At 38.8% G+C, this 25,867-nt stretch overlaps 1 protein-coding gene across 1 annotated transcript; it reads right to left on the bottom strand.

Annotated features, from left to right (window-relative positions):
- Window positions 1–3,054: 3,054 nt before the first annotated feature.
- LOC308137567 (uncharacterized protein) lies at window positions 3,055–14,001 on the bottom strand (the record flags this gene model as incomplete). Its single annotated transcript, XM_080506319.1, has 11 exons — window positions 13,856–14,001; window positions 13,634–13,729; window positions 13,455–13,507; window positions 13,193–13,359; window positions 10,939–11,114; window positions 4,909–5,000; window positions 4,528–4,642; window positions 4,117–4,176; window positions 3,737–3,801; window positions 3,448–3,614; window positions 3,055–3,243 (listed from the first exon to the last, which is right to left on the bottom strand). Exons 1-11 carry the CDS (start codon window positions 13,930–13,932, stop codon window positions 3,055–3,057), a joined length of 1,257 nt encoding a protein of 418 aa, XP_080362445.1. The 5' UTR covers window positions 13,933–14,001.
- Window positions 14,002–25,867: the final 11,866 nt, after the last annotated feature.

The following is a 25,867-nucleotide window of genomic DNA, read 5'->3' on the forward strand; positions in this document are numbered from 1 at the left end:
TGTCCCTGTATTTGTTTCAGACTTGATCAAATAAAACGCACCAAACCTGCAGTTAAGTCCACCTCATCGCGGCCTGTCTGTAGGAGAGAGAGGCTAATCAAACAATGCTGACATAACTTGCCCCTGCGCCACTTTTGTTGCATCACTTTCACAAAGTTGTGAAACTCTTTTACTCATCAAAAAGCGAGGACATACTGGGAAGTAACTACAAGGAGGCTTCTTCGTGGTATTGCAAATGTCAAGTTCTGCATAGCATTTGTTTTTAAAAAGTCACAATCGTAGACAAATAACATAATTATTACGAAGAATGTATATCACTCAGGGTTTCATAGGCTGGTGAATATACTGCATTAAGAATAAAAATCCACATTTAGATGTGTTTAATCTGAAGCGAGTGTAACTGCAACTGTCACCACTGTCCTTTTGGCACGAGTTATGGTTAATTTGATTAAATGTTGTTACTTTGAATTAGACTAAACCACTATAATAGGGTGAATGATTAATAAATCCACAGCACACTTGGGTGTTTCATTAGTCCCATATGTACTTTTAATGACATTCCACAGGAAAATCACATAACTTTGTAAGAGATTTGTAAAAAAAATGTTTCACATCATGCATCTTGTCGAAGCTTTCTGCATCCCCTCTTAAGGAACAGAGAACTCATAACGTCAGGAGTTTGGATTTCTCAAGAACCAGCAACTAGATGCCTTCCTGTTTTCAAACATATGTGCCTCATTTTTGAGTCATGGTGTGTGCCAATCATTGAGAACCAATGTACCCCTTTTTGCACTACTTCTGCCTGTTTATTCATGCGTGGATCACAAAGGCAATATAAACAAGGCAAAGTGAAATGTGTTTAGTTTAAAGCGTTTACGTGTTTCTGGCACAGTCTTCTTATTTTCCATTCTCATGTACTGCTCTTGTTTCTTTAAGCATATATCAGGCATATCATACATAAACAGCCCATTTATCTTTTGAACACAATGTTTTTGAAATCGGTTTCGCTTAGAGTGTGATGAAACTGTAAACACTGAAGCATGGTGGAAAAAGTGCACTCTCTCACAAGAAGGCCATTCAAATAATTTAATGTCATTCAAATCACTAACAGGTAAATCAACCACCGCACAAACTCTGAACTCAAATGGTGACAATGAATAATAAATAATACCACATTTAGCTGTTTAAGTTAACTTTGAAGTCCCTACGTACATTCACATGGCATGCTTTGAACATCGGCGATAATAGTATTCTTGGGGAATACGCAGAGTTTCACCAATCCCATCATGCAAAATTAAACATCCTATCCCTAGAAAATCAAGCAATGTATGATACAAACACTCATAATATTTCAGTGCTGCAAGAATTTAGTTTAGCATCTGTGTTAAGGAGTTAAACTGTGTATTACTGGCCTAAACTGGAAACCTCCTGGTTGATTTAGTGCCGCATTCAGAAAAGATCCCACACAAATATGTGCATTATTAAACTGTTAATATATCATGAAAATATATTAATCAATCATATTCTTTAAAACTTCTTGTAAATTCAGTTGTTTCAAAGTCATAATGACATTTAATATTGACAAAAAAAAAAAATCTGCTATAGCAAGGGTCTGCAACTTTCACCACATAAGCCTTTTTTTTAGTTTGCGAAAAGTGTCGTAGATATATATGTTTGCTATATAGACAAAAACTATGTCTTCTGTTGCAAATTCTATGTTACTATTATCATTATTTTATTGTTAATAATTAATTTTAAAAAATGTCCACAATTTCAGCCATTTTAAACCATTTTTTAATCCTTTTTCACAAATCTACCAATCTCTTACCAGGTTTGTTAGTTGTTACGGAATAATTGAACTGTTTTAGCCACTTTCAGCAATTTCAGCAACTTTTACAAAAAATGTTTCAGGCTAATTTAGCCTCTATTTTTAATTTTTACATTTGCTTTTTTTAATCAAGCTTTATCCATTTTGGTAGTTTTCATTGTTTTAGCTCATTCATTTCATTTGTAAGCCATTTGAGCTTTTTTCTGATTTTTTTTTAGCCAGGAGACAGGAGTTCTTGGAAAAATAAAAACAACAACAACAGTAGTGCAAATTAAATCAAAAATAAAATAAAAAGTGAAATAAAAACAAGATAATTTTGTAAAGCTTAAGGGAAACTATAAAGAGGGGCGAAAAAAGCCACATGAGGCTCCAGAGCCAGCGGTTGCAGACTCCTGGCCTACAACCATTCAAAAAACAAAACAAAAAGTGTATCAGTTTTTAACCCCCGAGTTTCTATCACACCCAGATTATAAAGCGAAGAAAGACCTGTTTTAAAGTGTCACAGAATTGAATCTAGCAGAACTAAGTGGCCCTTTACAACATTTTACTAAGGATGACGCATCAGTATTGCATCCCACTGTGGATTTTTAGCCTTTCCTACTGCTGTCACTCCATAATTAGGCCATTTTTTTTCACCACAGCTTATATTCAGATTGTGACAAAACTAAAATGCAGCTACTAAGTTCTGTCTGTCTCTCTCTCTCTATCTCTTTCACAGATACACACAGACACACGCATGCAAGGTTAATCAAGTGTGACCACTACATCTCACATCCTCTATCTCTACACGCATTGGAAACACCTCCGCAAAGAAGGCCAAAGGGCGTCCGTCCGCTGAGCGCGAGCCACCGTCACCCTGCTCATAGTGCGCTCAGTTCACAAACGCATCATCCAGGTGCAAAAACACCCACATGAGGGGATCATCCCGAGGGCTGCTTGTTGTGCGTCCTCTGGCCAGCCTCAGGCAGTCCTCGGGGTGGGTGGGGTGGGGTGGGGTGGGCGGGCAGGTGGCTGGGTGGGTGCTAAGTGTGGGCCTCCATCAGTTCGCTGCTCTCGCAGCGCAGAGCTGCCAGGCCTCTCCGTATGTTGTCCGTGAAGCCGCACTCGCCCCCGCTGACCCTCGTTCCTTCTTTGTTGTCGGTCCTTCCTCCTTGAAGGAGCTCAAACATTCCAGTTATGGTCTCCGTGTCCTTGCTCTACTGTCTCTCCTCCCGGGTCAGCGCTTTTCATCCCTTCGTGGCGTCGGCGGCCAGGTTTTCCAGGAGAGTCCTATAAATGTCCGAGCGGAGGAACCGCGGGTACGAGTCTCTTTCCATCAGCCCGTAAACTATCTTCTGAGCGTCGTCAAAGCAGTGCATGGTGGGAGTCTTGACGTTCCTTTTGATCTGCTCTCGGGTGTGATAGTCAATGTTGATCTGGAATGAGACACACAGGCAGGAATGAGCCGATTTAAGCCAAGAGCAAAAGAAGAGAGAGTCAAACACTTGAGCTAGCATTCCCCCTCCCCCCCTGTGAGATTCTCTGCTAGTGCTGAATATGTTCAATGTTAACGCTTTATATATATATATATGTATATATAAAGATGATGGTTTTTAGAGGCTTCTCTGAATTGGACTCACCTCTTTAGGCGATTCGGCTTTAATGAACTGCTCGTAAATCTTCTTGGCTCTTGAGGACATTCGAAATGAAGACTTGATCTTCTTGTAGTCCTCGCAGGTGAGCCAGAATTCAATGTTCTCATCGCTGTATTCAGATTTGAGAAAGTTGCGAAAGGTAGCCAGTCCATCTGAGGGAAAACACCAAGCAGTGAGTACAGAAAACACCTTTTACTCCCTCTCTCTCTCAAGGGAAAAAAAAAGATTTTCTGATGGTTTTTTTTTTTTTTACTCGAGAGAGAATGAAACCTACATTTAGACTCAAGAAGCCTTTCCAGGGACTGTGACCATTGTTGGGTATCTTCTAAACTTAGCCTGCTGGGAGAAAATGCAAAGTTGGATTACTTAACCAAAAAAAATATATATCAAAATTGGGTTGAATAAATCTGCGAGGGCCTGGAAGAACACACAGGCTGTCTAATTGAGAAAGCATAGCAGATGTGCTTATCAAATTCATAGAAAAACGTCAAAGCCTGGGATACACTGGCGTGCGGGGTGAGCCATGCCAAAGAAAACATAAGTGTCTCTAGATCATTTTGAATCCTTTCGTGATGCCATAGATGGAGATGATAGAAGCGGGCCCAGCTATTTTAAAACTGAAATGTATGCAAAGCACTCCATAAGTCTCCTTACCTCTCAGAGCTTGACGAGTGTGAGAACATGCACTGGAGCCGGCACATGAAGTTCTTTCCACTGTGTAGGAATAAGAAAATACATGAATGCACATCCCAGACGGATTTGCCGTCGTTAAATTAGTCGCCGGTGGAGCTGTAGAAGCATGTGGAGCATGTAAGTAATTGGAAGCGAGAGCGTGCGGCATGTGAGGTTAGATGAGGATTATCGAGACATCCAAGGAAGCTTGCATTATGTCGTCGTTTATGCTCTTGCAGTTGACTTGTTTGTCCTCGCTATGGTTACACAATCTTGTGTGAAATTGGTGAATGAGCTTAATTTCTCTCTTTTTTTTTTCTTTCCATTAATTCGAAATAACCAGTCAGCCAGACGACCAGAAAGTTTAAGGGAAATGTCACAAGTTTCACTCACATGTTCTTGTTTCTCTTCCTGTCATCTCTGTCCATGATGAAGTGTTGTGTGTTGAGTGGTTCGACGATTAGGCTGGGCATTGTCTTGTTAAGTCCACACTCCCGGGCTCTCGGTCCTGGTCATGCTGCGGCTGAGACACTCTTAGGAGGGTTCCCCCTGCGATGCAGCTTTTTATACCGAGGTTTTCCTGTTGCTAAGTGCCGGGACCGCTGGGATACATCAGCAGCTCAGCCCAGACGTAGAGAGGAAGCACCCCTTCCTCCTCCTCCTCCTCCTCCTCCTCCTCCTCCTCCTATTCCTCCTCTCCTCCTACCTCACAGCTAGAAACAACACATACTCACACTGTACTGCATGTGTGCCTCCCTCCTCCTGATTCCTCACTCCCTTTTAATGTCTCTGTTTCTTCTCCTTCCCCCTCTGCTGTTGCGGCTCCCATCTCCTGGTAAACAGGATTCTCGGTGGCCGCCGGCGTGCTGCGTTCCCATTATTTTTAGTCCGTCAGCACAGATGCAAATGACAGTAAACGGTGACAGAGCGAGGCGAATCGTGACCTTTGCGCGCCGTGTGTTTAGACAAGACGATGAAATGTCGCTGAAACGTGACGGCTGTTGGAGACAAACTGAAGGGCACCCCTCGCCGTCTTTTGCACAACGGCACCATTCACCGATGCAGCAAAGTGAAATTTGGCAAAAAAAAATTATAAAGTGGCGGAAATTCCCGCAACGCAAGACCCAGAAACACATGTGAGAAAGAGGAAACCGCAACCGGATTGCAACAGACGTTCAGCAACGCAACAGGAAGTTAAAAAGCCCGTCTAAAACGTCATATCACAACCGCCGTCATTTCACCCACAAAGTTATTACTCTGTTATCAAAAATCTTACTGAAATCCTTTTCTTTTTCGGTAAGATGGGATGAATTTGGTTCAGACATCTGCAAAAACTCACTTCCTCACTCAACAATGACGTTTTTCCTGATTTAAACTGAAGTTGCACCAAAGTTTATACTTATTTTGGTGTTGTTAATTCAGCAAAAAAAAAAAAAAAAGATGAAGCATTGTAACATTAAATCACCCAAGGGAGAGATCTCCGACAACGACACATACCACAACGGCAAACATGCAGGTTTTCTGCCAATGTCAACAGACCCACACATACTTTGATGGACCACAGCTTTTCATATTTGAGCCTGTGAGATGTTTGGAGGGGGGGGTTAGTAGAAACAACTGGGGTCAGCCAGAGATCGAGACGTGGTGTGAGAACTTAGCAGTAAGCTGGACAACGTCGTGGCCAGAGGACCAGCTTCAGCTGAAATTAGCATTGGTGATGCTGACCCTTGGCACTTCATGTTTCTCTCAAATCAGCATTGATCTGCAACAGATATTTTGGATGGTGTGTTCAAACACAGATTGCTGCTGATAGCTGATACAGCAGCAGGGGGGGGGGGGCTGTGGGAATATTCACAGGCTTCTGACTCTGATCCTCAAAACACATTATACCATAAGGAGTCATATGACCATGAGTAAGACAAAACATAGTCGTTTTAGAGCAAATTAAGGTAAAAAAAAAAATGCTTAATTGTTGAAAAAGTCATCCTTTCTAAAAAAAAAAAAAACTGTGGAGTGAGTCTCAGCAAAGAGCCAAAGGTCACTTCTTGTTTCAAATGATCTTGTATATTGTCAATACAAAACACCGCCAAAAGACCTCCCAATATCTCAGCAGATTGATCCATGGAGCTCCTGAAACCTGAATTGTATGCGTCTATCTCATTTTGTGAGCGTTTTTGCTGTGAACAGGTTTAAAAACAGGGAGGGGGTCAATGAGCCGCCTTCTGATCTGTCATGACACACATAAGGCAACCAATTAAACCAATATGCATTTATACCATGAGTTCTGGGAAAACCCTTGGAGAGAACGTGCAAATTCCAAACATGGTTTTAATGATTTGATGTCCCTTGGGCGGCCCTTTGGAATAGTTCAAATATTATATTTTTTATTGAGTTTGAACCTTGTTGAAAAGGCATCCTAGAATGATTATTGCAGACATGTAATGATTCTTTGTATTATAAGAATGAAAGACAATCCATCTCTGTGCTGAGCATCAATAGGTCACTTGTTGTGCTTTTGGTAGTTTATTCAAACAATTTAGATCAGGTGTCAGCAAATGTCCCAGTAGGGATTTTTAGTAGGAATATAAGTCTTGACACTGACATAGCTATTGTCGTCATAAAGAAACAAGTGAATACAGTCACTTTGTGTGAGGATTGTTTAGGATGAAAACATCAGACTATGCCAATTACTAGCAGAGATGGATCAGTTATGCTTTTTGCACCACTTCGTTCAATCTATAAAACTATCACAAATTGTATTTGCATTTTTGGTGAAGATAAGTTTCGCATTTACACAAAATATTGTCTGTCTATACACAGAAATGCTGAAAACGATATTGTTAGCAGGCCAGGCCGCATGTTGGTGCTGTTGGTAATTTCTTTTTGTGATGAAACCACACACATGCACACAGAGAACAATATGCTATAAACATTAACTATGGCAAGTACACGATCATGCAGCACACATGGATGGATTACAAAATTGTATTGTTATTTCGGTGACTCTCAACTATAAAACTATCAAGTCCCAGGAGAACATGGACTTGGAATCGTGACACTCTGGAGGCAAACGTTGTTGTTATCGTCTCCAAACATGACAGGCATCTGAGTTCACTTTGTTTGGACGAGTTTTTGCAAATGCACTTTGAAATATGTTTCTGGTATTGTGTTTTTTGTTCTTTCTTTTTTTTTTTTTTTAGCTTGTTTTCATTAAAGTGTTCTGTGAATCTCAGGCAATTAAAACTGCTGTAAAATGACTCTACAGGAGAAGTCACAGGTCTAATGTCTGTCTGCGTGAAGATAAATACCAACATTTGTAGAAAGAGGTGTGAATTATCAGTCTACATTTATTTTCACACTCTGCCTCCAAGGTAACACCTTCCAGTCCATCTGATTCAAATGCAGATAATGCATAGAGAGCAATGTCTTTTAATGTAACCGATATTGAACCTTGAGAAAAGTCAAATACAATGTTATGAAGCTGTTTTGAAAAACCACCTCTGCTCTAAACCTGCTGCCATCCCCTGCTTTCCCACCATCTGCCCTTTGGCTTGGCTTCACTGGAGCTGCATTCCCTCTTTTGCCCAAACACGGTTATAAGTTCTGAGGCGTTACGAAGAGACACCAAACACTGTTAACTGAGGGCTTATTCTGTGTCCATAGTTACAGTACGGAGGGACACAGCTTTGAATAAGGAGCCTGATTCAGGACCCCTTTGCATTTTGCATCCAGATCTGATAGTAAAGTCCCTCCAACTGTGACTCTCTGGACTAACGCCATGCCACTGACTATACTCACTTCCTCATTGCTGCCATGGCAACAGGGCGAGGGGAAAACAGTGACAGATTGTGTGTGAAGAAAAAAACATGCCATGTGATGGGGGAGATGTGAGACCTTTGTCAGTTATCACGGATAACCCCTGACATCCCCATGTACTCAAGAGTCCGTGACGTACAACTTCGAAATAACTGTCGTGCCCATAAATAAAAGTGCCTGGAGCTCTTTTCTGCCGATACCTGGAAGACGTTTCAGTCTGTAGTCGTTTGGAATCGCAATCACTTCAGTATGCGTTCAAAGATTTATTTCCTGTGATGCTTTTCCAAATTAATCCTCCACTGAAAGCTACAGCATTATTAAAGTTTCATGGCAGGCACTGTACTTGCTCAAGGTTAAAAAGAAAGAAAGAAAAAAGATATGAAGAAAGAAATGCTGAGGTTTCATGTTTTCAGTCAGTTTCAAACGCTAAATATAACAAGATAACAACCATTCCCCAGGCTAAAGTACTTTTGGTGCCGAGACATGCCTGCATGTGGATTTCAGGACGCCAACCACACAAATATCCCACAGTCGAAATCAATCAGACAGCTCAGACATCTAAAGTGGCAGAGGGGCTGTTCGAACCTAAAGGAGAGAATGTAAACAATATTTACCAGGGAAAAGAATTAGAGAGGACGCAAACTTGCTCAAAAACTTACTTGCAGCAAGCAAGGAAACTTTCATCAAGAAGTGCCCCAAAGCAAGAATAATGTCTGGACACTGTCCAGGAGATTCATTTGAAAATGACGCACATTAAAAGGATCAAAGCGAATACATTATATAAAGGGTTTATAAATGAGAAAACTAAATTTAGTTTGACAAAGCATAAAAATACTCATATATAGCTATAATAGAGTTTCCAGGAAACCATTATGTATATGTTTATTTTGCTTGTAAATTGTTCTGTGGTTTTGTGATGTGATTTTTTTTTTTACATGTTATTTCTTTTTATGACAAATGAAAAATAAATTAAAGTTTCTGAAAAAAAAAGAGCTAAAGAGATGAAACACATCTTAAATTCATGTAAATTTTACCGGATGGATTTGTAGATGGATGATCAACATTACGTACCAGGCAACGCAGGGAAATCAATTAAAAAGAAAAACTTAAAAAATGTGTTTACGCAGTTCTACTAATGTTCTATCCGATTTAGAGGTTGGGGAGGAATCCCACAGTCGCACTTATGGGGATTACAGTAAGTGCAATTTGACTTGTACAGATCTTTGTGGGAGGAAATTGGATTACCCAGTTAAAAAAATAAAGAATAATAGTAATAATAATAATAATAATAATTGCTGAGGGAGAACATGCAAACTAAGTAAAGAAGTGCCAGGAATTGAGCCCATAAATACACGGTATAGTAACAGTCTGACCCCATCTAAGATTTAAGTCACACATTTATGAAAAAAAAACTTAAATATAATTCAAAATTGGTTATTTTTCTTATTGAGAAATATGAATTTTAATTCTAATCTTAATTCTTCACTCTAAAGCTTTTCTGATGTGTAAATTGACGATAACACCGTCCCAGCCTTTGCGTTGAAGTTATGAAAAAAAAAAAAAGCAATAGCATAAACATTTAAATCCATAAAAATAACTCCAGTCGGCCCCGTGTCTTTTTAGTTGAGGTCCAAAAGGTGGTTGGAGTCAAACATGCAGTCAGCCTCGGTCACGTGCGCTGGATGTGTAAGTGATTTTTGCCTTAAGTAGCCTATGAATATACCCCCATCCTTCATATTAAACATGTCCTCCTTTTTTTTTGGTGCACTTTGACATACATTATTGTCGAGAAACAGCTCAGTTTTAACGTGATCACGCCTACCAGTTCATCAACAACACTGTTTCACGTGGATATTCCAGACACAAAAAGCCAGTTTCTTTATCTTTGGGTGTTTTTTTTTTTTTTTATTGTTTTTTTTTTTTTATTCTGATAGGAAGAAAACAAAAAGATCCCACTCTTCCCAGGTGCTTCTGGAGACAACACCCCAGGCATCTCTCCTATCGCTGTCTGTGGGTGATGAGATTATTTCCCTAACAGGGCAACACGTTCAGGCTGATCTGCTACGCATCTGGTTGTCTGATGACTCCAGTGTTGTCGTTTAAGCCCCTGAGTTATTATTAGCTGCCTCAGTACTCCTTTTTAAGGCACTGTTTTCAGGAATAAAGCCATTTACAGAACAGAGTGGGATCAAGGGTTACTGCAGGGTTACTTTTTTCCAGTTTGGTAAACCCTATTGCTGGTGTATGGAGTCATCCCTGCACCTAATTAGAGGATATATCAGACATGTGACCAAGGAGAGAATCTCTTTCCTGGGCGAGCTGTGGAAACTCTCTATCTCGCTCTCTCTCTCTTTGACTCATGTCCATCTCCGTCTACTACTTAGTCAAACAGATAAATATAAATTCTGACTAAATGGAAACAGAACAATAGGAGCAGTCGTAGACGATGAGTGCGAAAGAAAAACAGAAGTCGGGTGAAATTTGGCCAAAGTTGGTCAAGAAGTTTTAATTCAGTGCCCTCGTATGAAACTAGGTTATTTCATCCCACACATCAGAAGCCATTTTACGTACCATTTATCACTCTGCATTCTGCACTCTAACTTACTGAAACCTTCAGATTAACGTACCATTAACATTCAGATTCAACATACTCAAACGATCCTCGGACATGGCAACAATAGTTATAATTACCAGCACATGCATTTTTCCCTCACTCTATGTGTATACAACTCCTCTCACATCGCTTTCTCTCTCACGCTCTTTATTCTCCTCCACGGCATTTCATCAATACAACATCCCACCATCAAAAAAGTAAAAAAAAACAAACAAACAAACAATCAATGTTGAATTTACTTGAAAACATTGTTCAAGCTTAGTAGAAAGTACGAGATGCTCGGCACTGAGGAAAGGCTCATCTCATATAGAGTTTGGAATAACTTTTCAACAAAAAATTGGAGCGGGCGCTCCCTCGCTGATAATTAAATGTACCACATGGTCCTGGATTTGCGCTTCAGACTCAGGTACGAGTTGGAGCTCAGGAATCTGGGGCAAGAGTCTCTTTCCATCAGCAGGTAAACTTGCTTTTGAGCCTCGTCGAAGCAGGACGTTGTCGGTGTCTTCAACGACATCTTGATCTTCTCTCTCACTTGGTGGTCAACATTGATCTGGTGGAGAGACACGGTGGGGGGGGGGTCAACCAAGATCACATATTGGGGCCTCAAGTGTTTGCAATGTAGAAAGCAAATAACAATTTCTTAGTGCCAGTTTTCTACTTGTTTGCCCAATATATATGTCAAACCATGGTTAGAAACTTTGGGGAAAAAAATCACCTATTGTAGTTTTATAGTTCAGATATCAAGCCTCACATATAAGACAATAACAATATAAACGTCACTAATGGTTGAAGCTCAGACGTACATTCAAAAGTTGTTCACATTAAATTAACTTGTTTATTGAAACAAACCTACTTTGAACAGCCTGGTTTTTTATTTTTATTTTTTACACGGCAACATTTAAAGTGAAAGTGGATTGTTTTAGAGTTTTTGCATCAGAAATGTCAATTAACAGTTGTGGTAAAAAAAAAAAAAAAAAAAATCAAAAAAACATTTTTATATTCTCCATTTATGACAAAGTGAGCCAAAATACCAACAAACTGACACTTCTGATTATGTTTTTAAATAGAGTATCATGTGGAAATATCAATATTTATATTGTTGTTAATATTTTAAAATAAAAGTATGTACTTTTGGATACTGTTATCAAATTATGCAAATAACAATGTCAACTTGATGAACTCACCCATGTGTATTTGTCTAATAACTGCAGTTTCCTCATTATTATTACTTCTTATATGTGGGCACATGTGAGGTTAAACTTAGGTGAGGTTATATTATTATCTGGTATTCGCACAAGAATGTATCTCAAACAGAAATTGCAGGTCAATACGAAAGTAATTGAACATGTTGTAAGTCAGTGTGCATTTTGCCCCCTCTGGTTTATATTTCTGCTTCTACTGTATTATTGTTTTATTGCTGGAGATGATAACATCTTTTCTCCTGAGGGTTTATGCTACTTCACTATCAGACCAGCCAAACCGCAAAATACATAGATTTTACACATAAAAGCTACAAGTGGGTAGTTGGTGAGACACAGGGGCGACTTGTTAATCCACTGTCCTGTAACCAGGCTTAGGGATCTAGATTGCCAGTATATAAAATACTAAGTCTCCTGGCAGAGGAAGTTCACTGCTCGGTTGGGAGTGACAGATCTATATACAAAAAGTATTGAAGGGAAGAAAATAAGGAAAAGCAAGAGAAAAAAAAATCTGTGCTGAAACAGGACAGGAAAGTTTTTATGGTGAAAATCTGTTGACCATGACAAAAAAGTAGGGCTGGAGAAGACTAAATAACAATATAAACTACAGTAGTGGTTCTTAATTGGACCTATAGTCTCTCTTTAATAACAAGCTGGAAACCCATTTGAAAAAAAACATTTAACTTTTCAAATGTATTAAATATGTTCAACCTCAAGATAAGTGAGAACAATAATCCAGCATGCAGTAAAAAGGTTAGAATGTTTTTTTTTTGTTTATGATAAATGAGAAGGTGGATGGAAGGCGCTCAGTCGACACAATCATGACAAATTCTGCTAAACAATGGTGCGCGTAATAAAATTCTCTATCTTTTCTATCAGCTCCCATGCATTGTTGCTACCTCTCAAACCAAATAAATCACACTAAATGACATGCCTTGGAAGCTGTGTTGCCATTTATCCAAGTGGCTTCATCAGTTCCTACAGTGCCCTCTAACTCGTCTGGTGACGTGGTTGTCATGTCAACATGGCTTGACCAGTTGTGTGCAGTGGGGATATTATAACTACTTATAATCAAGTCTAAATTACTCATTTCACCTTCATAGTGATTCTCTTCAGGAATCTGCTTTGAATACTGCAGAACCACACCCAAGACTCAAAAGAAGACAAATTCACAACCGCTGAAGATGTACTGTGTGTGGCACAATTATGACGTTGCAACATGGTGGTGCCATCAGCGTTGCCTCACTGACTTTGTGAATCTTCCATCATTTCCAAATGAGCTGCTAAGCTTCTCTATAAATACCTTCCCCTTCTCTGTAATGCTGCTCTGACAAATTATGGGGGTTATGTTTGGGACTAAGCCCACCACAAAAAAATTGTTCATCCTTTGAAGAGGAAAGCCACAACCCGATGCCACTGACAAACTGACCTCTCTGCCGGCTGCAGGCTGGATGAACTCCTGGTAGATCTTTTCTGCTTTCCAGCAGAGGTCGTCTGGTGATGTGGTGGACCTGAAGTCTTCACAAGCCAGCCAGAACTCAATGTTTTCCTCACTGAACTCAGACTGGAGGAATGAGCGAAATGCAGCCAAATACTCTACAGAGAGGGAAAGAGTTAAAGCCATACAATTATTCATATTTAAGAAGGGATTTCGAAGATTATGAGGGGAAATATGAGATAACATCTCTTACTTTTATCCTTGAGCAATTTTGCAAGAGTTTGGGATTTGCAATCAGCCTGCCTGCTGCAATAAGGACATACAAAAAAAAAAAAAAAAAAATATATATATATATATTTATTATTATCATTACAATAAACAACACGTATGTTCAAAACAAACAGAAAAAAGAAATAGACGAACACACACTACCTTTGCTTTGAAGGATACATGTCATTGTTTAATTTTTGTCCTGCGACGACCTGGATATCATTCTTGCGTTTCTTTCGATTAAGCACAAGGTCAATCCTGAAAGACAAAATCAGGTTAACCCAAAAGCTGGTGTGTAGTTTCACAACAGTAAAGCAAAACAAACAGCAATCCTCTACCATACACTCAAGAGATTGTTTAGCATCGGTGGTCAATTTGGCTTACCTTCTCGGCTTCTTCACTCTTGGCATTAGACCTTTAATATTATTAACCCCAATCTTGGAGAATAAAAATTTCGGCATTTTCACATCGCTGCTGCTAGCTTCCTCTGAGGAGATACTATTGTCTGTTTTGATGTGTACTGGCTCGCCCTGTACCTGGCAGGAAAGGTATAATACCTGTGACGCTGAGGGCCTGTTGGTACAGGTCTCCAAATGCCATCTGCATACAGACGGCTTCAACTGTTGTCAATGAGTCACAGCTTTAATGTTTTTGTGGGAAAAGATGTTTTTGACTCACTTCAAGAAGAAGACGGAGCCATTTGCTTCGAGTACCGCCAAGAGGTATCTTCATGTTATCCTGTTGCATTTATGTGTATGGAGACAAGGAGAAAATACACTGGATCACTGGAAGTGATTCACTGCACAAGAGCCCGACGATGATTAATGTTCAGAGATCTCAAAATGTGTGACGGATACATTTATTGTATAGCATTAATGCTGCAGTGGCCCCTAAAATAAACATTCACACCAACTTCCTGTCTTTGCGTTAATAGATTTAGATTTTTTTTTTAAGCATGTTTTGGCTTATTTCTTGTTTTTCAGAGCTATTTGTTGGTTTTGGGCCAAAAAACTGGGTGTAACCTGGATTGAAAGCAGTTCACTATGTCCCATGCTTATTGTGAAGGTAGACTTTCCCACGCATTGTACATCCATCGGTTTTTCACTTATGTTGACTTTTTCAAAAGAAGTTGAAAACTAAAATGAACTTTATTTATACAGCACACTTTCAGTGTCTTTTTCGCCTACACTTTGACATATTTTTCAGTTTCACGTTTACAGAGCAACATTTTGGAAATGATTTCCATCTATGCGGCAGTAATGCTGAAAACTGTGATTTTCATGTAGGGCCACTGGTGGCTGCTGTTGATTGTTTTTGTAATGAAAAATAAATAAATACTCTACAAACATTAACAACACAGTCATTCATATGGACAAACGACAAAGTTGTATTGTTATTACGTTGACTCTCCACTATAAACCTATCAAGTTTCAGAGAGAAAATGGAATGGGAGTTACAACAGTCTGCAGTCTGCCATTGTTGTTATTGTCCAACAAAAATATATTAATAACTAATATTAGACAAGACCCAGACAGAAGTGGAAACCTGCAAGAAGTCTTACAAGAACTGTGTGAAAGCATAAAAACAGAGAGGAAGTGAGCAGGGAGGTTTCTATTCCTAACGAAACTCAACAAAATGTCTTACACTTCTCTGAACAACTTCGCACATGTTGACATTGGTTTATAACAATAGGTGCAGTTTTTTTTCTCGCCATTTAAATTCAAATGAAAATCATTTGGATGATTGAGTTAATCAATTGAATGCAGTTATATTTATATAGCGCCAATAACAACAGAGTCGTTTCAAGGCACTTTTACAATGTGAATTATCCTTTGCACCTGTATGTTTTCATGTGGGCGTCTTAATTTGGGGTGGTATGTATATTTGTTTTGGGGGGGTCTTAATGATGGGTCAGTTGGTATGTTTGTGGTTAGGAGATGACTGACGTGGGCATGTTTAAAAATTTGCAGGAACAAAGTCAACATAAAAAGACTGATTTTTTAAAAGACTATGCCTTTAATGCAAGTCTTAAAATGTTGCATACCCAGAATACCAAGAATAACTTTACTTCTATTATGTACTGTTTGTCATTTAACAACATAGATTCACTGAAACAGTCCTGAATTCAAAACCTACATAAACTTTCAAAAATGACATTCAGCTTTTAATAATAACCAAGAGTTTATTTAATGATGCGAACAACAATCTGTTTTGTGAACATAAGAAGCAAATACTTATAAAAGAAGTGATGGTTTCTGTCAAATGGCTGTAATAGAGAAGGCGAAACGTGGGATATCCCGTTTAAGATGTGCATCATCAATGGTTTGTGTTGTTTTCATTGAGTTTTGCATCTGGAGATTTTGGTTAATTCAATCGTGTGACTTGTCTCTTTGGTTCTTTGAAATACCAGACTGTTTCAAAGAAGAATGTGAGCTTGTGAGAGTGTAATTTGTTATATTTGGCCTTTCCAGCTGGATAATTACCCCAAGCATGCACCCACTCAGTCAACTAAACCCTGTTGTAATATCATTTTGAAAAAAAAGTTTTTAATTTGGAATTTAGCGAAGCCAATCACAGCGGAGAATACAAAACACAATATTAGTGAGTCGCAAGCCTTTTGTGAGAAGAAATAGGATAAAGTTTAAAAAGAGTCGTAAAAAATAAGATCAAAACATCACAGTAATTCAAGTCATAATAGTAATGAACAATAATAAGCTTAGCCACCAGTACAAATACATCCCTTCACATTATTGTACATAAAAATAAAATAAACAATTTGCAGCACAGGATCTTAAATATTGTTATAAACCAATTAGAAGAAGGGAGTTTCAAGACTTGATTTGATAGCTTTGAGCTAAATCTGGCATATTTACAGCACTGGTTGTCTGTCCATTATGCACTGTCCTATTCAAATAAATTAGTAAATAAAATTAAATGAAAAATAAAAAAGCCATTGCAGGACCCAGTCTAAAGTCCAGTGGTCGATTATTTCAAACATCACAGTCCACTCTAACGCCAAACTTGGTTTGGGCTCTTTGAATGGATATAAAAGCAAATATAAGAAAGTTAGTTAAAAAAGAATACCGCACAACTGGAGTAAAGCTAAAACAGTAGCATTGCTCATGTGTCCATTTAGTTAGTTGGTTTAGTGAGTTAGCTTTCTCTCAAGACCTGTCTTTGTGTTAGCCAGCCGCTTTAAATGACAAATAATGGATTAAACCATTAACTCAACTTGACTGTCAAGCTTATAATTCGAAGCAACTTTGTCCTCTAGGTGGTTTAAAAAGAGCCAGAGAACCAATTTAGATCGTTAAAGGATTCATCTACCAGAAATCACATTTGTTTTCTTGTTAAAACATGTCTATTGGTGTTGAACCTCAGTTGAAGCTGACGGGGGCTATTTGTTCAAACGAGAATTGGCCACAACGGCGTGCACCACAAAGTGGGAGATTTTGATTTTGCTCCTGGGTTCTCGTCAACATCGGACGCTAATATCCTGAACCAACCTATCTTGAATTTAACGGTTAGCTGAGGCAAGTGATTCATCTTGTCTTACAGGGCGACATGACTCGGTTGCTCGAATGGTCATCGAAAAGTTGCAGGTTCAATTCCCATCTGTGCCTGTCCACATACCCAGGTGTTTACGTCATGACAAAAAAAAATTTTTTAAATACAGACCTGCACGAGCTGATGAAAAGATTAAAAAAAAAAAAAAAAAACTCCCTAATCTTTGTTTTCTCAATGGGGTGTTAGGAAAATATTTTTCAACAGGTACTTTCTGTGGTTTATTGCAGATTTTATACTGAACACCAAAGATCTTTGTCTCTAAAAGCTGGCTTATCTCCACCTGCATGAAGGGTGTTATTTTACTTTTAATTTTGTTGTTTAATTTGAATTCAAACAGTGTTTGATGGGTTTCATCGTCAAAAACATTCAACTTGATATGAACTTTTATTTCAGCACTGTCAAACATGATCAAACATCGTTGGAGTTTTACAGTTTTAGAGAAATTAGTAGCCATAAGATAACACCAGAGTACCGGCGCAGCCATTTCCACGAAGGTGCTGCAAAAAACGTACATGCTAAAGGCTGCAGAAATCTTTATTTAAGAGAATCCACAAGCTTTTTTCCAACGTTAGCCTGGAGAGAAACTGACTGCTTTCAAAAGATTCCACTTTGTGAACAGTTTTCAAAAAGTTGCGTTTCAGTGGCTCCGGCCGGCAACGTCATGTAAACGGACACCCAAAACACGATGAAGGTTTTTACATTTTTATTTGAAAATGTTGGTGTGTAAACTGGGCTATTTGGTATTAGGGATATTTGAGTAAACAAAACAAGAGGAAGAAACATGTTTAATGTTATTTAAATATTATTGCATAATGATTATACTGTACTGGCCTCAAGGGGTCATTGAGACTGCTACTAGATTTATTATTGAAATGCATACTGGCATCCTTTAAAGCAATGTTTTTCAACCACTGTGCCGTGGCAGAACAGAGAATTTCAATTTTTTTTCTAAAAAACATTTGCTGTGTGTGCAGAGTAATCATGTATAAATACTCTTCGCCAATAGATGGCAGCCCAGAACTTTTCTGTTGAAATCGAAACTTAACAGACGTCAGTCTGGTTAATCACCACCACCTGCGACTGCTCCCATCTTGTATCAAAGTGCTGTGTCATTGACAGTACTGGATAAGTTTTTGAAAAGGGAGGATTCGAACTCCGAACAAGACATGTTCGTGTTTGTCTGTCTTCTATTCCTGCCAGGATCTCAACTCTGTGTTCATCCAAACAGGTCCAGGTTTCACACTGAGTGAGTAAAACAAAAAAAAAGAAATTGGGAAATACTTTTTTCTGTATTTATTTGATTCCTGTTGATAAAGCATTGATGATGATGACTTTATATTGTTAATATAGGCTACAGAGTTTAAAATTTTAACATTTTCGGGTGGTGGTGTGCTTCGAGATTTTTCCAAAGAAAAAAGTGTGCGTTGGCTCAAAAAAGGTTGAAAAACACTGCTTTAAAGACTCAGACCATTCCACAATCTGTCATAAAATGTCAACATTATATTCTCTTTTCATCAGTTTATAGCCTCGACTCGGTTTCCTTCATGTTTCACATCACTATTCAATGTTTGATCAGACTGCACTGTCATTAGCGAATGGATTTCATGCAGAGCACTTAAAAAACTTCTCAGCTACCTCGGAGTACTGAATAAGTAAAGACAGATTCATCTAATTCTACTTTCTAAACTTGGAATCAGTGGGTTTTCCTTCACTGGATATACAAAGCTTTTTATTTATATTTCACTTTGAGCCCAAGATTCGGAGATCAGAATGTTTGCTGTTAGAAGCAGTGCGTTTCTAACAAGTCATATGTGTTTCTCATACCATCTATGTGTGTTCATAACGTTAGAATTTCCCCCTGACTGTCAGCAGTATCCTCTTTTCATCATTCTACGGAATCACATTAATTTCCAGCTGTACTGTTGTGACATTGGCATTACTTAACAGGGGAAAGCCATGAGACGTTTCAAAAGACAAATTGACAGGAAGTGTCCTTTTTTTAAGATGTTATTACAACTGCAAGGTAGAAAAAAAGACTTTGTGCAGAAATACTTTTCAGCTTCAGGATACACTCTGGACTGGATCGTCAGTTTAGAGTCACTAATTAATGTGACTTGCATGTCATTGGACTGTGGGAGGAAGCCCATGCACACATGGGGAGAACATGCAAACACCTCAAAGAAACGCCCCGGCTGGTATTTTAACCCAGACGTTCTCTCTGTACGGTGAGAGCGTTAACCACTGTGCCACCTTGCAACCTTTATAATAATACTACTGTAGAAAATGAAAGAATCTTTGAAACCACTCAAATTTCTCACTGCACACATATAAAGCGATTTGACTTCTTCTTACACTTCAGTCATATTTATGAATGCCACACATGTCATTAATGGTGTACCAGTCGGTGAAACTGTGACATTAATGGTATGATGTAGTAGCGTGCAAAGTCTATGGAAGTAGAATCATACAGTAAGATGAGTCATACACCAAAGGAAGCTTTTGTGTATTGTTTGCACTTTGTTGAATGTTGATTACAGTGAACAGCTACTTCTGTGAAAATTACTTGAATGAATGAACTACGCTGTAGCATTGAGCATTAAATTCAGTTGTCTCTTGTCTTTGTAATGTGGAAACAGCTTATACATACTGGCAACTCTATTATTATCATCATTGTTATCATTGTTGTTATTATTATTATTATTGTTGTTGTTGTTGTGTTTTTTTTTTAAATGCACAAATGTATGAGAAGGAATTACATTAAAATTGTGACAGTAAGATATGCAATAAAAAAAAAGTATAGTGGAAGAAAAAAAACAACTTAAAATGTAATCAAATAGAGAACTTAATGTCACATTTTCAAAAGTTTAAAGCATCATGCAATACAAGTTTAAGTAAACAAAAAACTGGTCATTACTGTTGGAATTTTGTACAGTTGATGTTGAGTTCTGTATATAACAATACCCCCAGTGGACAATTCAGGAACAGCAGGTCGTTTTAATCAAAGATATGTGTAGTATATTGTTTGTGCACTTTCACTGCTCGTCCACACCTGATTAACCTCTCTGGTGAGCTGGGGGCTGTACGTTTTACTTCCTCCTCTAAGAAATAATTCACATGTCATAATCTCCTAATCATTTAGTGGGAGGAAGATGCTCTGTGAGCTGCATGTCCACTGAAGTTACACCAGATAGTGGGAGGAAGATGCTCTACAAAAGAAAAATATCTTGGAAGAAGGAATACCAACAGAACTTATAAACTCCCAACAGGCAAATAGCTCCTAAAAAAAAGAAGCTGCCAATATTTAAATCGACTAATGGTATGGATACAGGCTAATGCTAATTACAGTGGCACATCCCTCATGTCAGTTCTCAATTAACGAGGCTCTTCTTTCATTAAACAGGAATTTAGTGATATTGTCTAATGCACATTTATCAGGGAAAACAGCTGTTTCCATGTACGACTGGAACCTGTACAACAACAGGGACAAGCTCACGGAAACTTTGCCATTTTCAAACCTTACAACAAAAGTACTACAAAAGTAGAGATGGTATAGTTTTGTTAAGTTAGACAGGGGTTGTTAGTGAATCTTTTAAAGCGTTCATAAACACACTCAGCATTACTGACATTACTCACAGCCGCTGTCCTGGTGCCTGAACCCCTAAAGTGTGTAGAGTTTTAAACTACTTGAGCCTCACGGATGGCATTCACTGCTGCAAGCTGAATCCCTGGAAGACGTACTGTCTTCACAAATATAATGATGTCTTTTTGCACTCTATTTGGTGGTGGTGGTGGTGGTGGTGTTGGGGGGGGGGGGGGGGGGGGGGGGGGGGGGGTTCAAGTGTTGCAAGCATTTCACCAGAAGACTGTGTGGAAGTGAAACAGGCTTCCGTCGCCAAGGGACATGAGCGCGAGGCGGATTTGAGGGAAGTCTGGGACTGACAGGTTCCCATTATGCTCGTCCCCCCCCCCCCCCCCCCCGGGTCCCCGGACACGAGTCCCTGCACAGAGCTTTACACTTCAAGTCCTGCCGTGTTTAGTTGGTCAGCGGAAGTATTTAACACACGGCACTGACTGCATCTTTTGTGGGTTTACAGTCATCTTCCTACTTTGCAGCGCCGGTTTAAATATGATCAATATACATGTGCTGTGAGGACACAATCATCTTATTTGTTTACAAGTTCAAAGCTTCCAAAGAATACATTTAAAAGCATATAAAATGTGACTGACAGAACAAAATTCATGTTGACTTCACATACAGTTGAACCAATTGAACTCGTTTCGTATGAGTTCGTGATCGTAGGTTTGAGAGGTCAAAATGATTTGTCTCCATCTAGTGGTAGAAAGAAATAACCACACTAAAGAGTGAAAGCAGTGGAAGCCTCCAAAACGTACACAGGAAAAATCCCACAGGAAACGGCTCACCTGGGGCTTTCAGGCATTTTATTTCATCATTGGCATCCCAGCATGCACTAAAATCCTGCCTATCTTCTACTCAGCTTTATGTTACTCAAGGTCACAACATTAACCCTGGACCCGAGTTTTAATCGTCCTCAATGTTGTATTAGAATTAGGTTGGCTTTTAATAAGTGTTTGAAGCAGATTGGCTGTTTTTTGGGGGGGTTTTCTGCTTGGGCTTTATTAGTTTTGGTGTTAACTTTTGTTTATTTCTGTCGTAAATTCAGATGCAAGATTCAATGTTGTGTGGAAAAAATACTGCATGACATAAAAAATCTATGAAACAGTGCACAAGAAACCAACTCGTGAAGGTAGAGGCACTCGGTGTGTAAAACTCAACACGGTCCCCGGACTGAAGATGCATGCGCAATAATAACATGAAACCATTCATGGGACACGTAACATTTCCGCAGAGTAAGGGGGCTCAGAGAGCGCCATCTAAACAAACAGTTAATGTTTGATTCACTCAGACATGAACCAGACTCAGAGGTGGAGCCTTTCTGCTGTTCTGGTTTGGTTTCAAGGATAGAAGGCGAGAAAAAGGAGAGGACAGAGACAGAGAGTAACAAGCAAACAGACATAAACCCACTCTCTGCAGATGTGACTCAGATCACAAACACAATATTATTTTCAAATATTTATTTTATTATACACAACATTGTAAGTGTGTAAACATAACTAAGAGCTTAAACCATTATTATTATAGATATATAAATATTATTATTAGTAGTAGTAGTAGTAGTAGTAGAAGTAGTAGTATTAGCAGTAACTTGTTAATGTGTTATTATTATCATTATTATTATTATTATTATCAATAATGTATTAATTAATTTATATGTGTATGTATGTATGTATCTATCTATCCATCTATTCATTAATTCTATTGTTTGTCGGTTTTTTTGTGGGTGTTTTTATTCATATTACCTTTTACTGAACCAGGATAAATGTTACAATGCGTACGTTCACAAAATAATAAAATAATAAAAAGTGCAGGTTCCACTCTTCCACTGTGACTTGTGAATTTTTTTATTTCCAACACTGGTTTAGGACAATAGCATCATTAAGGTCAAGTGAACAAGGTGACTATATTTTTCTCCCCATATGAAACCAGCTGAAATCCTTCCCTCCCTTTGCTGTGTCACCGTTTCTTTTTGCCACAAACATTTTATGAAGGCATGAAGTGGAAACATTTGAATGACTGCACACATACAGCTGGTGACCAAAGGCCGATCTCTAAAATCAACTCACTGTTTTTCATCACTTTTTTGTCATTATTGTATTTAAGGGATCCCATCTGTGCGTGATTTCAGGTTGGATTCACAAGATGATAAGAATGTAAAATATTCATTGTGAAAGATTGTTGTGGGAATCTCATCGAGCCGCAGGAGAAATGCTGTTGAGCGCTCAGATTGGAAGATATCAAGAAGGGCGAAAAAAGAAAAACGAAAAAAGAAAGTCAGTCTTTCATCAGTTCTACTCAATCTTTGAAGCCGGAGTATTAAAGCAGTGGAAATCGCCACCGGAGGAGTTAATCTTTCTGAGTTTCAGTCGTGGGGGGGGGGGGGGGGGGGGGGGTAGAAACTGTAAAATCTCCTCCTCTCCGCTCGGGAGCAGTTTGTGGGAGTCAGCAGAGACTCAGCTGTCTTATCTGCCACCCACTGAGAACCGTGGCGCTCACGAGCCAGTTTTTCCGGGGTATTATCGCCTCTTCTGCCGCTCACATTACGAAGACCCGCTGTGGTTTCGCCTCCTGGACGACCCCTTCGCTCCCCTCTTCCCACATCCTATGCATCCATCTAGCTTTCTTTTCTAGCCAAAGCTTTCAATCGTTTGGTTGCTTCCTCTCGTCCTTTTTGACCTTTCATTCAACGTCTGACTTAATTTCCTCTATTATACCTCATATTTTCAATAACCTCAACCCTCATTACATCATAAAACCTCTACAAATCCCCCCCCTTTCTCATTGCTGACTCTTCTTCTCTCCCAATTTTTTCATCCCCTTATTCACATCCTTTTCAAACTTGAGATTCATGGTTTTTTTTGTCTCCACTACCTCTTTTTTCGTCAAACCCTTCTCCCCCATCCAATACAATCCAATCCTGTCCAGTCCCTCCTGAGTATTAAGCCCCATGCTGACCTCTAGCAGGGCCGTGGATACAATCAGATAATGCCGGACCAATCAGACTGGCGAGAAGTCGGTTCCCCGCAGTACTGCTCGCATGGATCGACTACATTTTACACATGCTCACACACAAATGTGCATCTATGTAAGGTCGGAGAAAGGCTGCAGGATTGCATAGAGCAAAGAAACAAGCACACCCACATCGAGGTCAACAGAAATAAACCAAAAATATGCACGGCGAAGAAATGTGACGAGAAAAGAAAAAAGGAGTCAATGTCATAACCTCATGCTCCTATCATAAACTTGAGAAAAAAAGATATATATTTTACTTTTCTGTCATTTTTGTTTGTTATTCAACACTATCAGGACTGCTTCAAATGCCCAGTGAGAGGCTGCCAGGAGAAAAAAAAAAAGAGGATGTAGTACATTTTTATTCCTTTATTTATTTTTCCCGACAGAAATATGCATCGCTGCACCGTTATATCTCCACTAAAGGAAGAAGCAATGGTGGAATATATTGCTTCCTCAATGTGCTGGCACAGAATTCGTGAAAAGTCTTAATTCCCATGTTAGTTATAGCTGTAGGGCAGGTTTTTTATGAAACTTTTACACCACAGCACTATTCTGTTTCTTTTCTTTTTCTCAGAGCACACATTGCTTTTTTTTCACCACAGAGGGAATGATCCTCAGTGTTGTTTGGCTGGTAACACCCGCTGATAATAACTCGCTTTGACGTTTTAGTCACTCATTGATCGGGCACTAAGTAAGAAAATTGTATTTCTTTCCATTAAGGCTGTCGAGATTTGCTGGAAGCGAAATGTCTCTGTGAAATACAAACATATGTGTGGAAATGTGAAAGCTGAAAACAAAAGTGAAGATGAGGAAAAGCGGGTCTCATTCGATAGCTCTAAAGATGAGCAACAGTTTGAAGTACTATAAAAGTATTTGTATCTGGATGCTTTTAAAAAAAAGATATTTCTCTTAATCATCTAAGGCCTATATTCACATGACAACAGGTGACAAGACCTAATCCGTTAACAAAAAAAACGATTCACCAAAAACTGAATGTTTACGTGAAACGGCGTTCTTTCTGAAGTCTGAACTTTTCCAGGAGATTCTCCTTCTGGGTCAGATTCTGCTTGAAACTGGTCTGGTTGAAAAACCACTAGCTATCGCAATAAAGCCGCAAATAAACATCAGCGCATGTGTCTCCAGGGTTGCCAGGTCTTGATTAACTGTTTTCAGCACATACAAGGTAAAACCCACCCACTCAATAAAAACCAGCCCGGATCTCAACCTCTGTAGAAACTCATGTTAAAGCCATAAAACTGTTTCATGCATAATAAAGAACATGTAATCTGCACTAAACTGCACTAAACAAACAAAAAAAAAGAAACACCAACAGGCAAGAAGCCCAGTTGGGTGGAATCGTGCCCAATCTGGCAACGCTAATCTTCTCGCCGAGAGGCTTATTTTCAACATTAATGTTGTAAACGTTTAAAAAGGTCAAAACTTGCACATATTTGATCAAATTCTGCTTAAAAAAAAGATTACATTTATTTGGAAATATCTCTCCCTTCTCTCGGCTATAAAATCTTGTTCATCTTATCCAATGTCAAATATTTGATTGATCTATTGCCATTTGTTTTTATCTGTGTCATTGAATAGAGCAACATGCTTTTTTCATGAATCTCGTATATGATCATTCTGAAGCAGAAATGTATTAATGGTCATCTATAACATATTCTACAACTATTAGACAAGTCTCACTGATTTTAACGTTTTTATGGGATCGTCATCAACTCCTCATTGTTAGTTTGAAAGGAGCAAGAAAAAAATGAAGACATCATGAAACATATTTCGAGCATTTTTAATAAGAAGATGCATTTAATGATGATTGAGTTCCACTTGGCGACTGCCGTTTCAAGTTTCGGGTGGAGTGTGCGCAGGCACATCATCACACTGTCATGGTTTAATGGGAGAACAGATTGAGATAATCATCATTACTGTTACAGATATCATTTGGCTCTGGAGATGAACTGGAAAAATAATGTGGCTGCAGCACAAGCTCTGCCAAATAAATGAAATCGATATTTAAGCTTTAAGTGGGAAAAATAAAGTTCAGTCACTTCATTTCAGTCTCTTTGCCGGCATATCATAATGCATTCAGTTTAGAATTTGTGGAAGTTACAAATCTGTACAATCGTTCACATTTCCTGCACGAGTGTTCATTATTTTCAAGTGTGCATGAA

Source organism: Blennius ocellaris, assembly GCF_963422515.1.
Source record: "Blennius ocellaris genome assembly, chromosome: 12".
In the NCBI taxonomy this organism is placed as follows: domain Eukaryota; kingdom Metazoa; phylum Chordata; class Actinopteri; order Blenniiformes; family Blenniidae; genus Blennius; species Blennius ocellaris.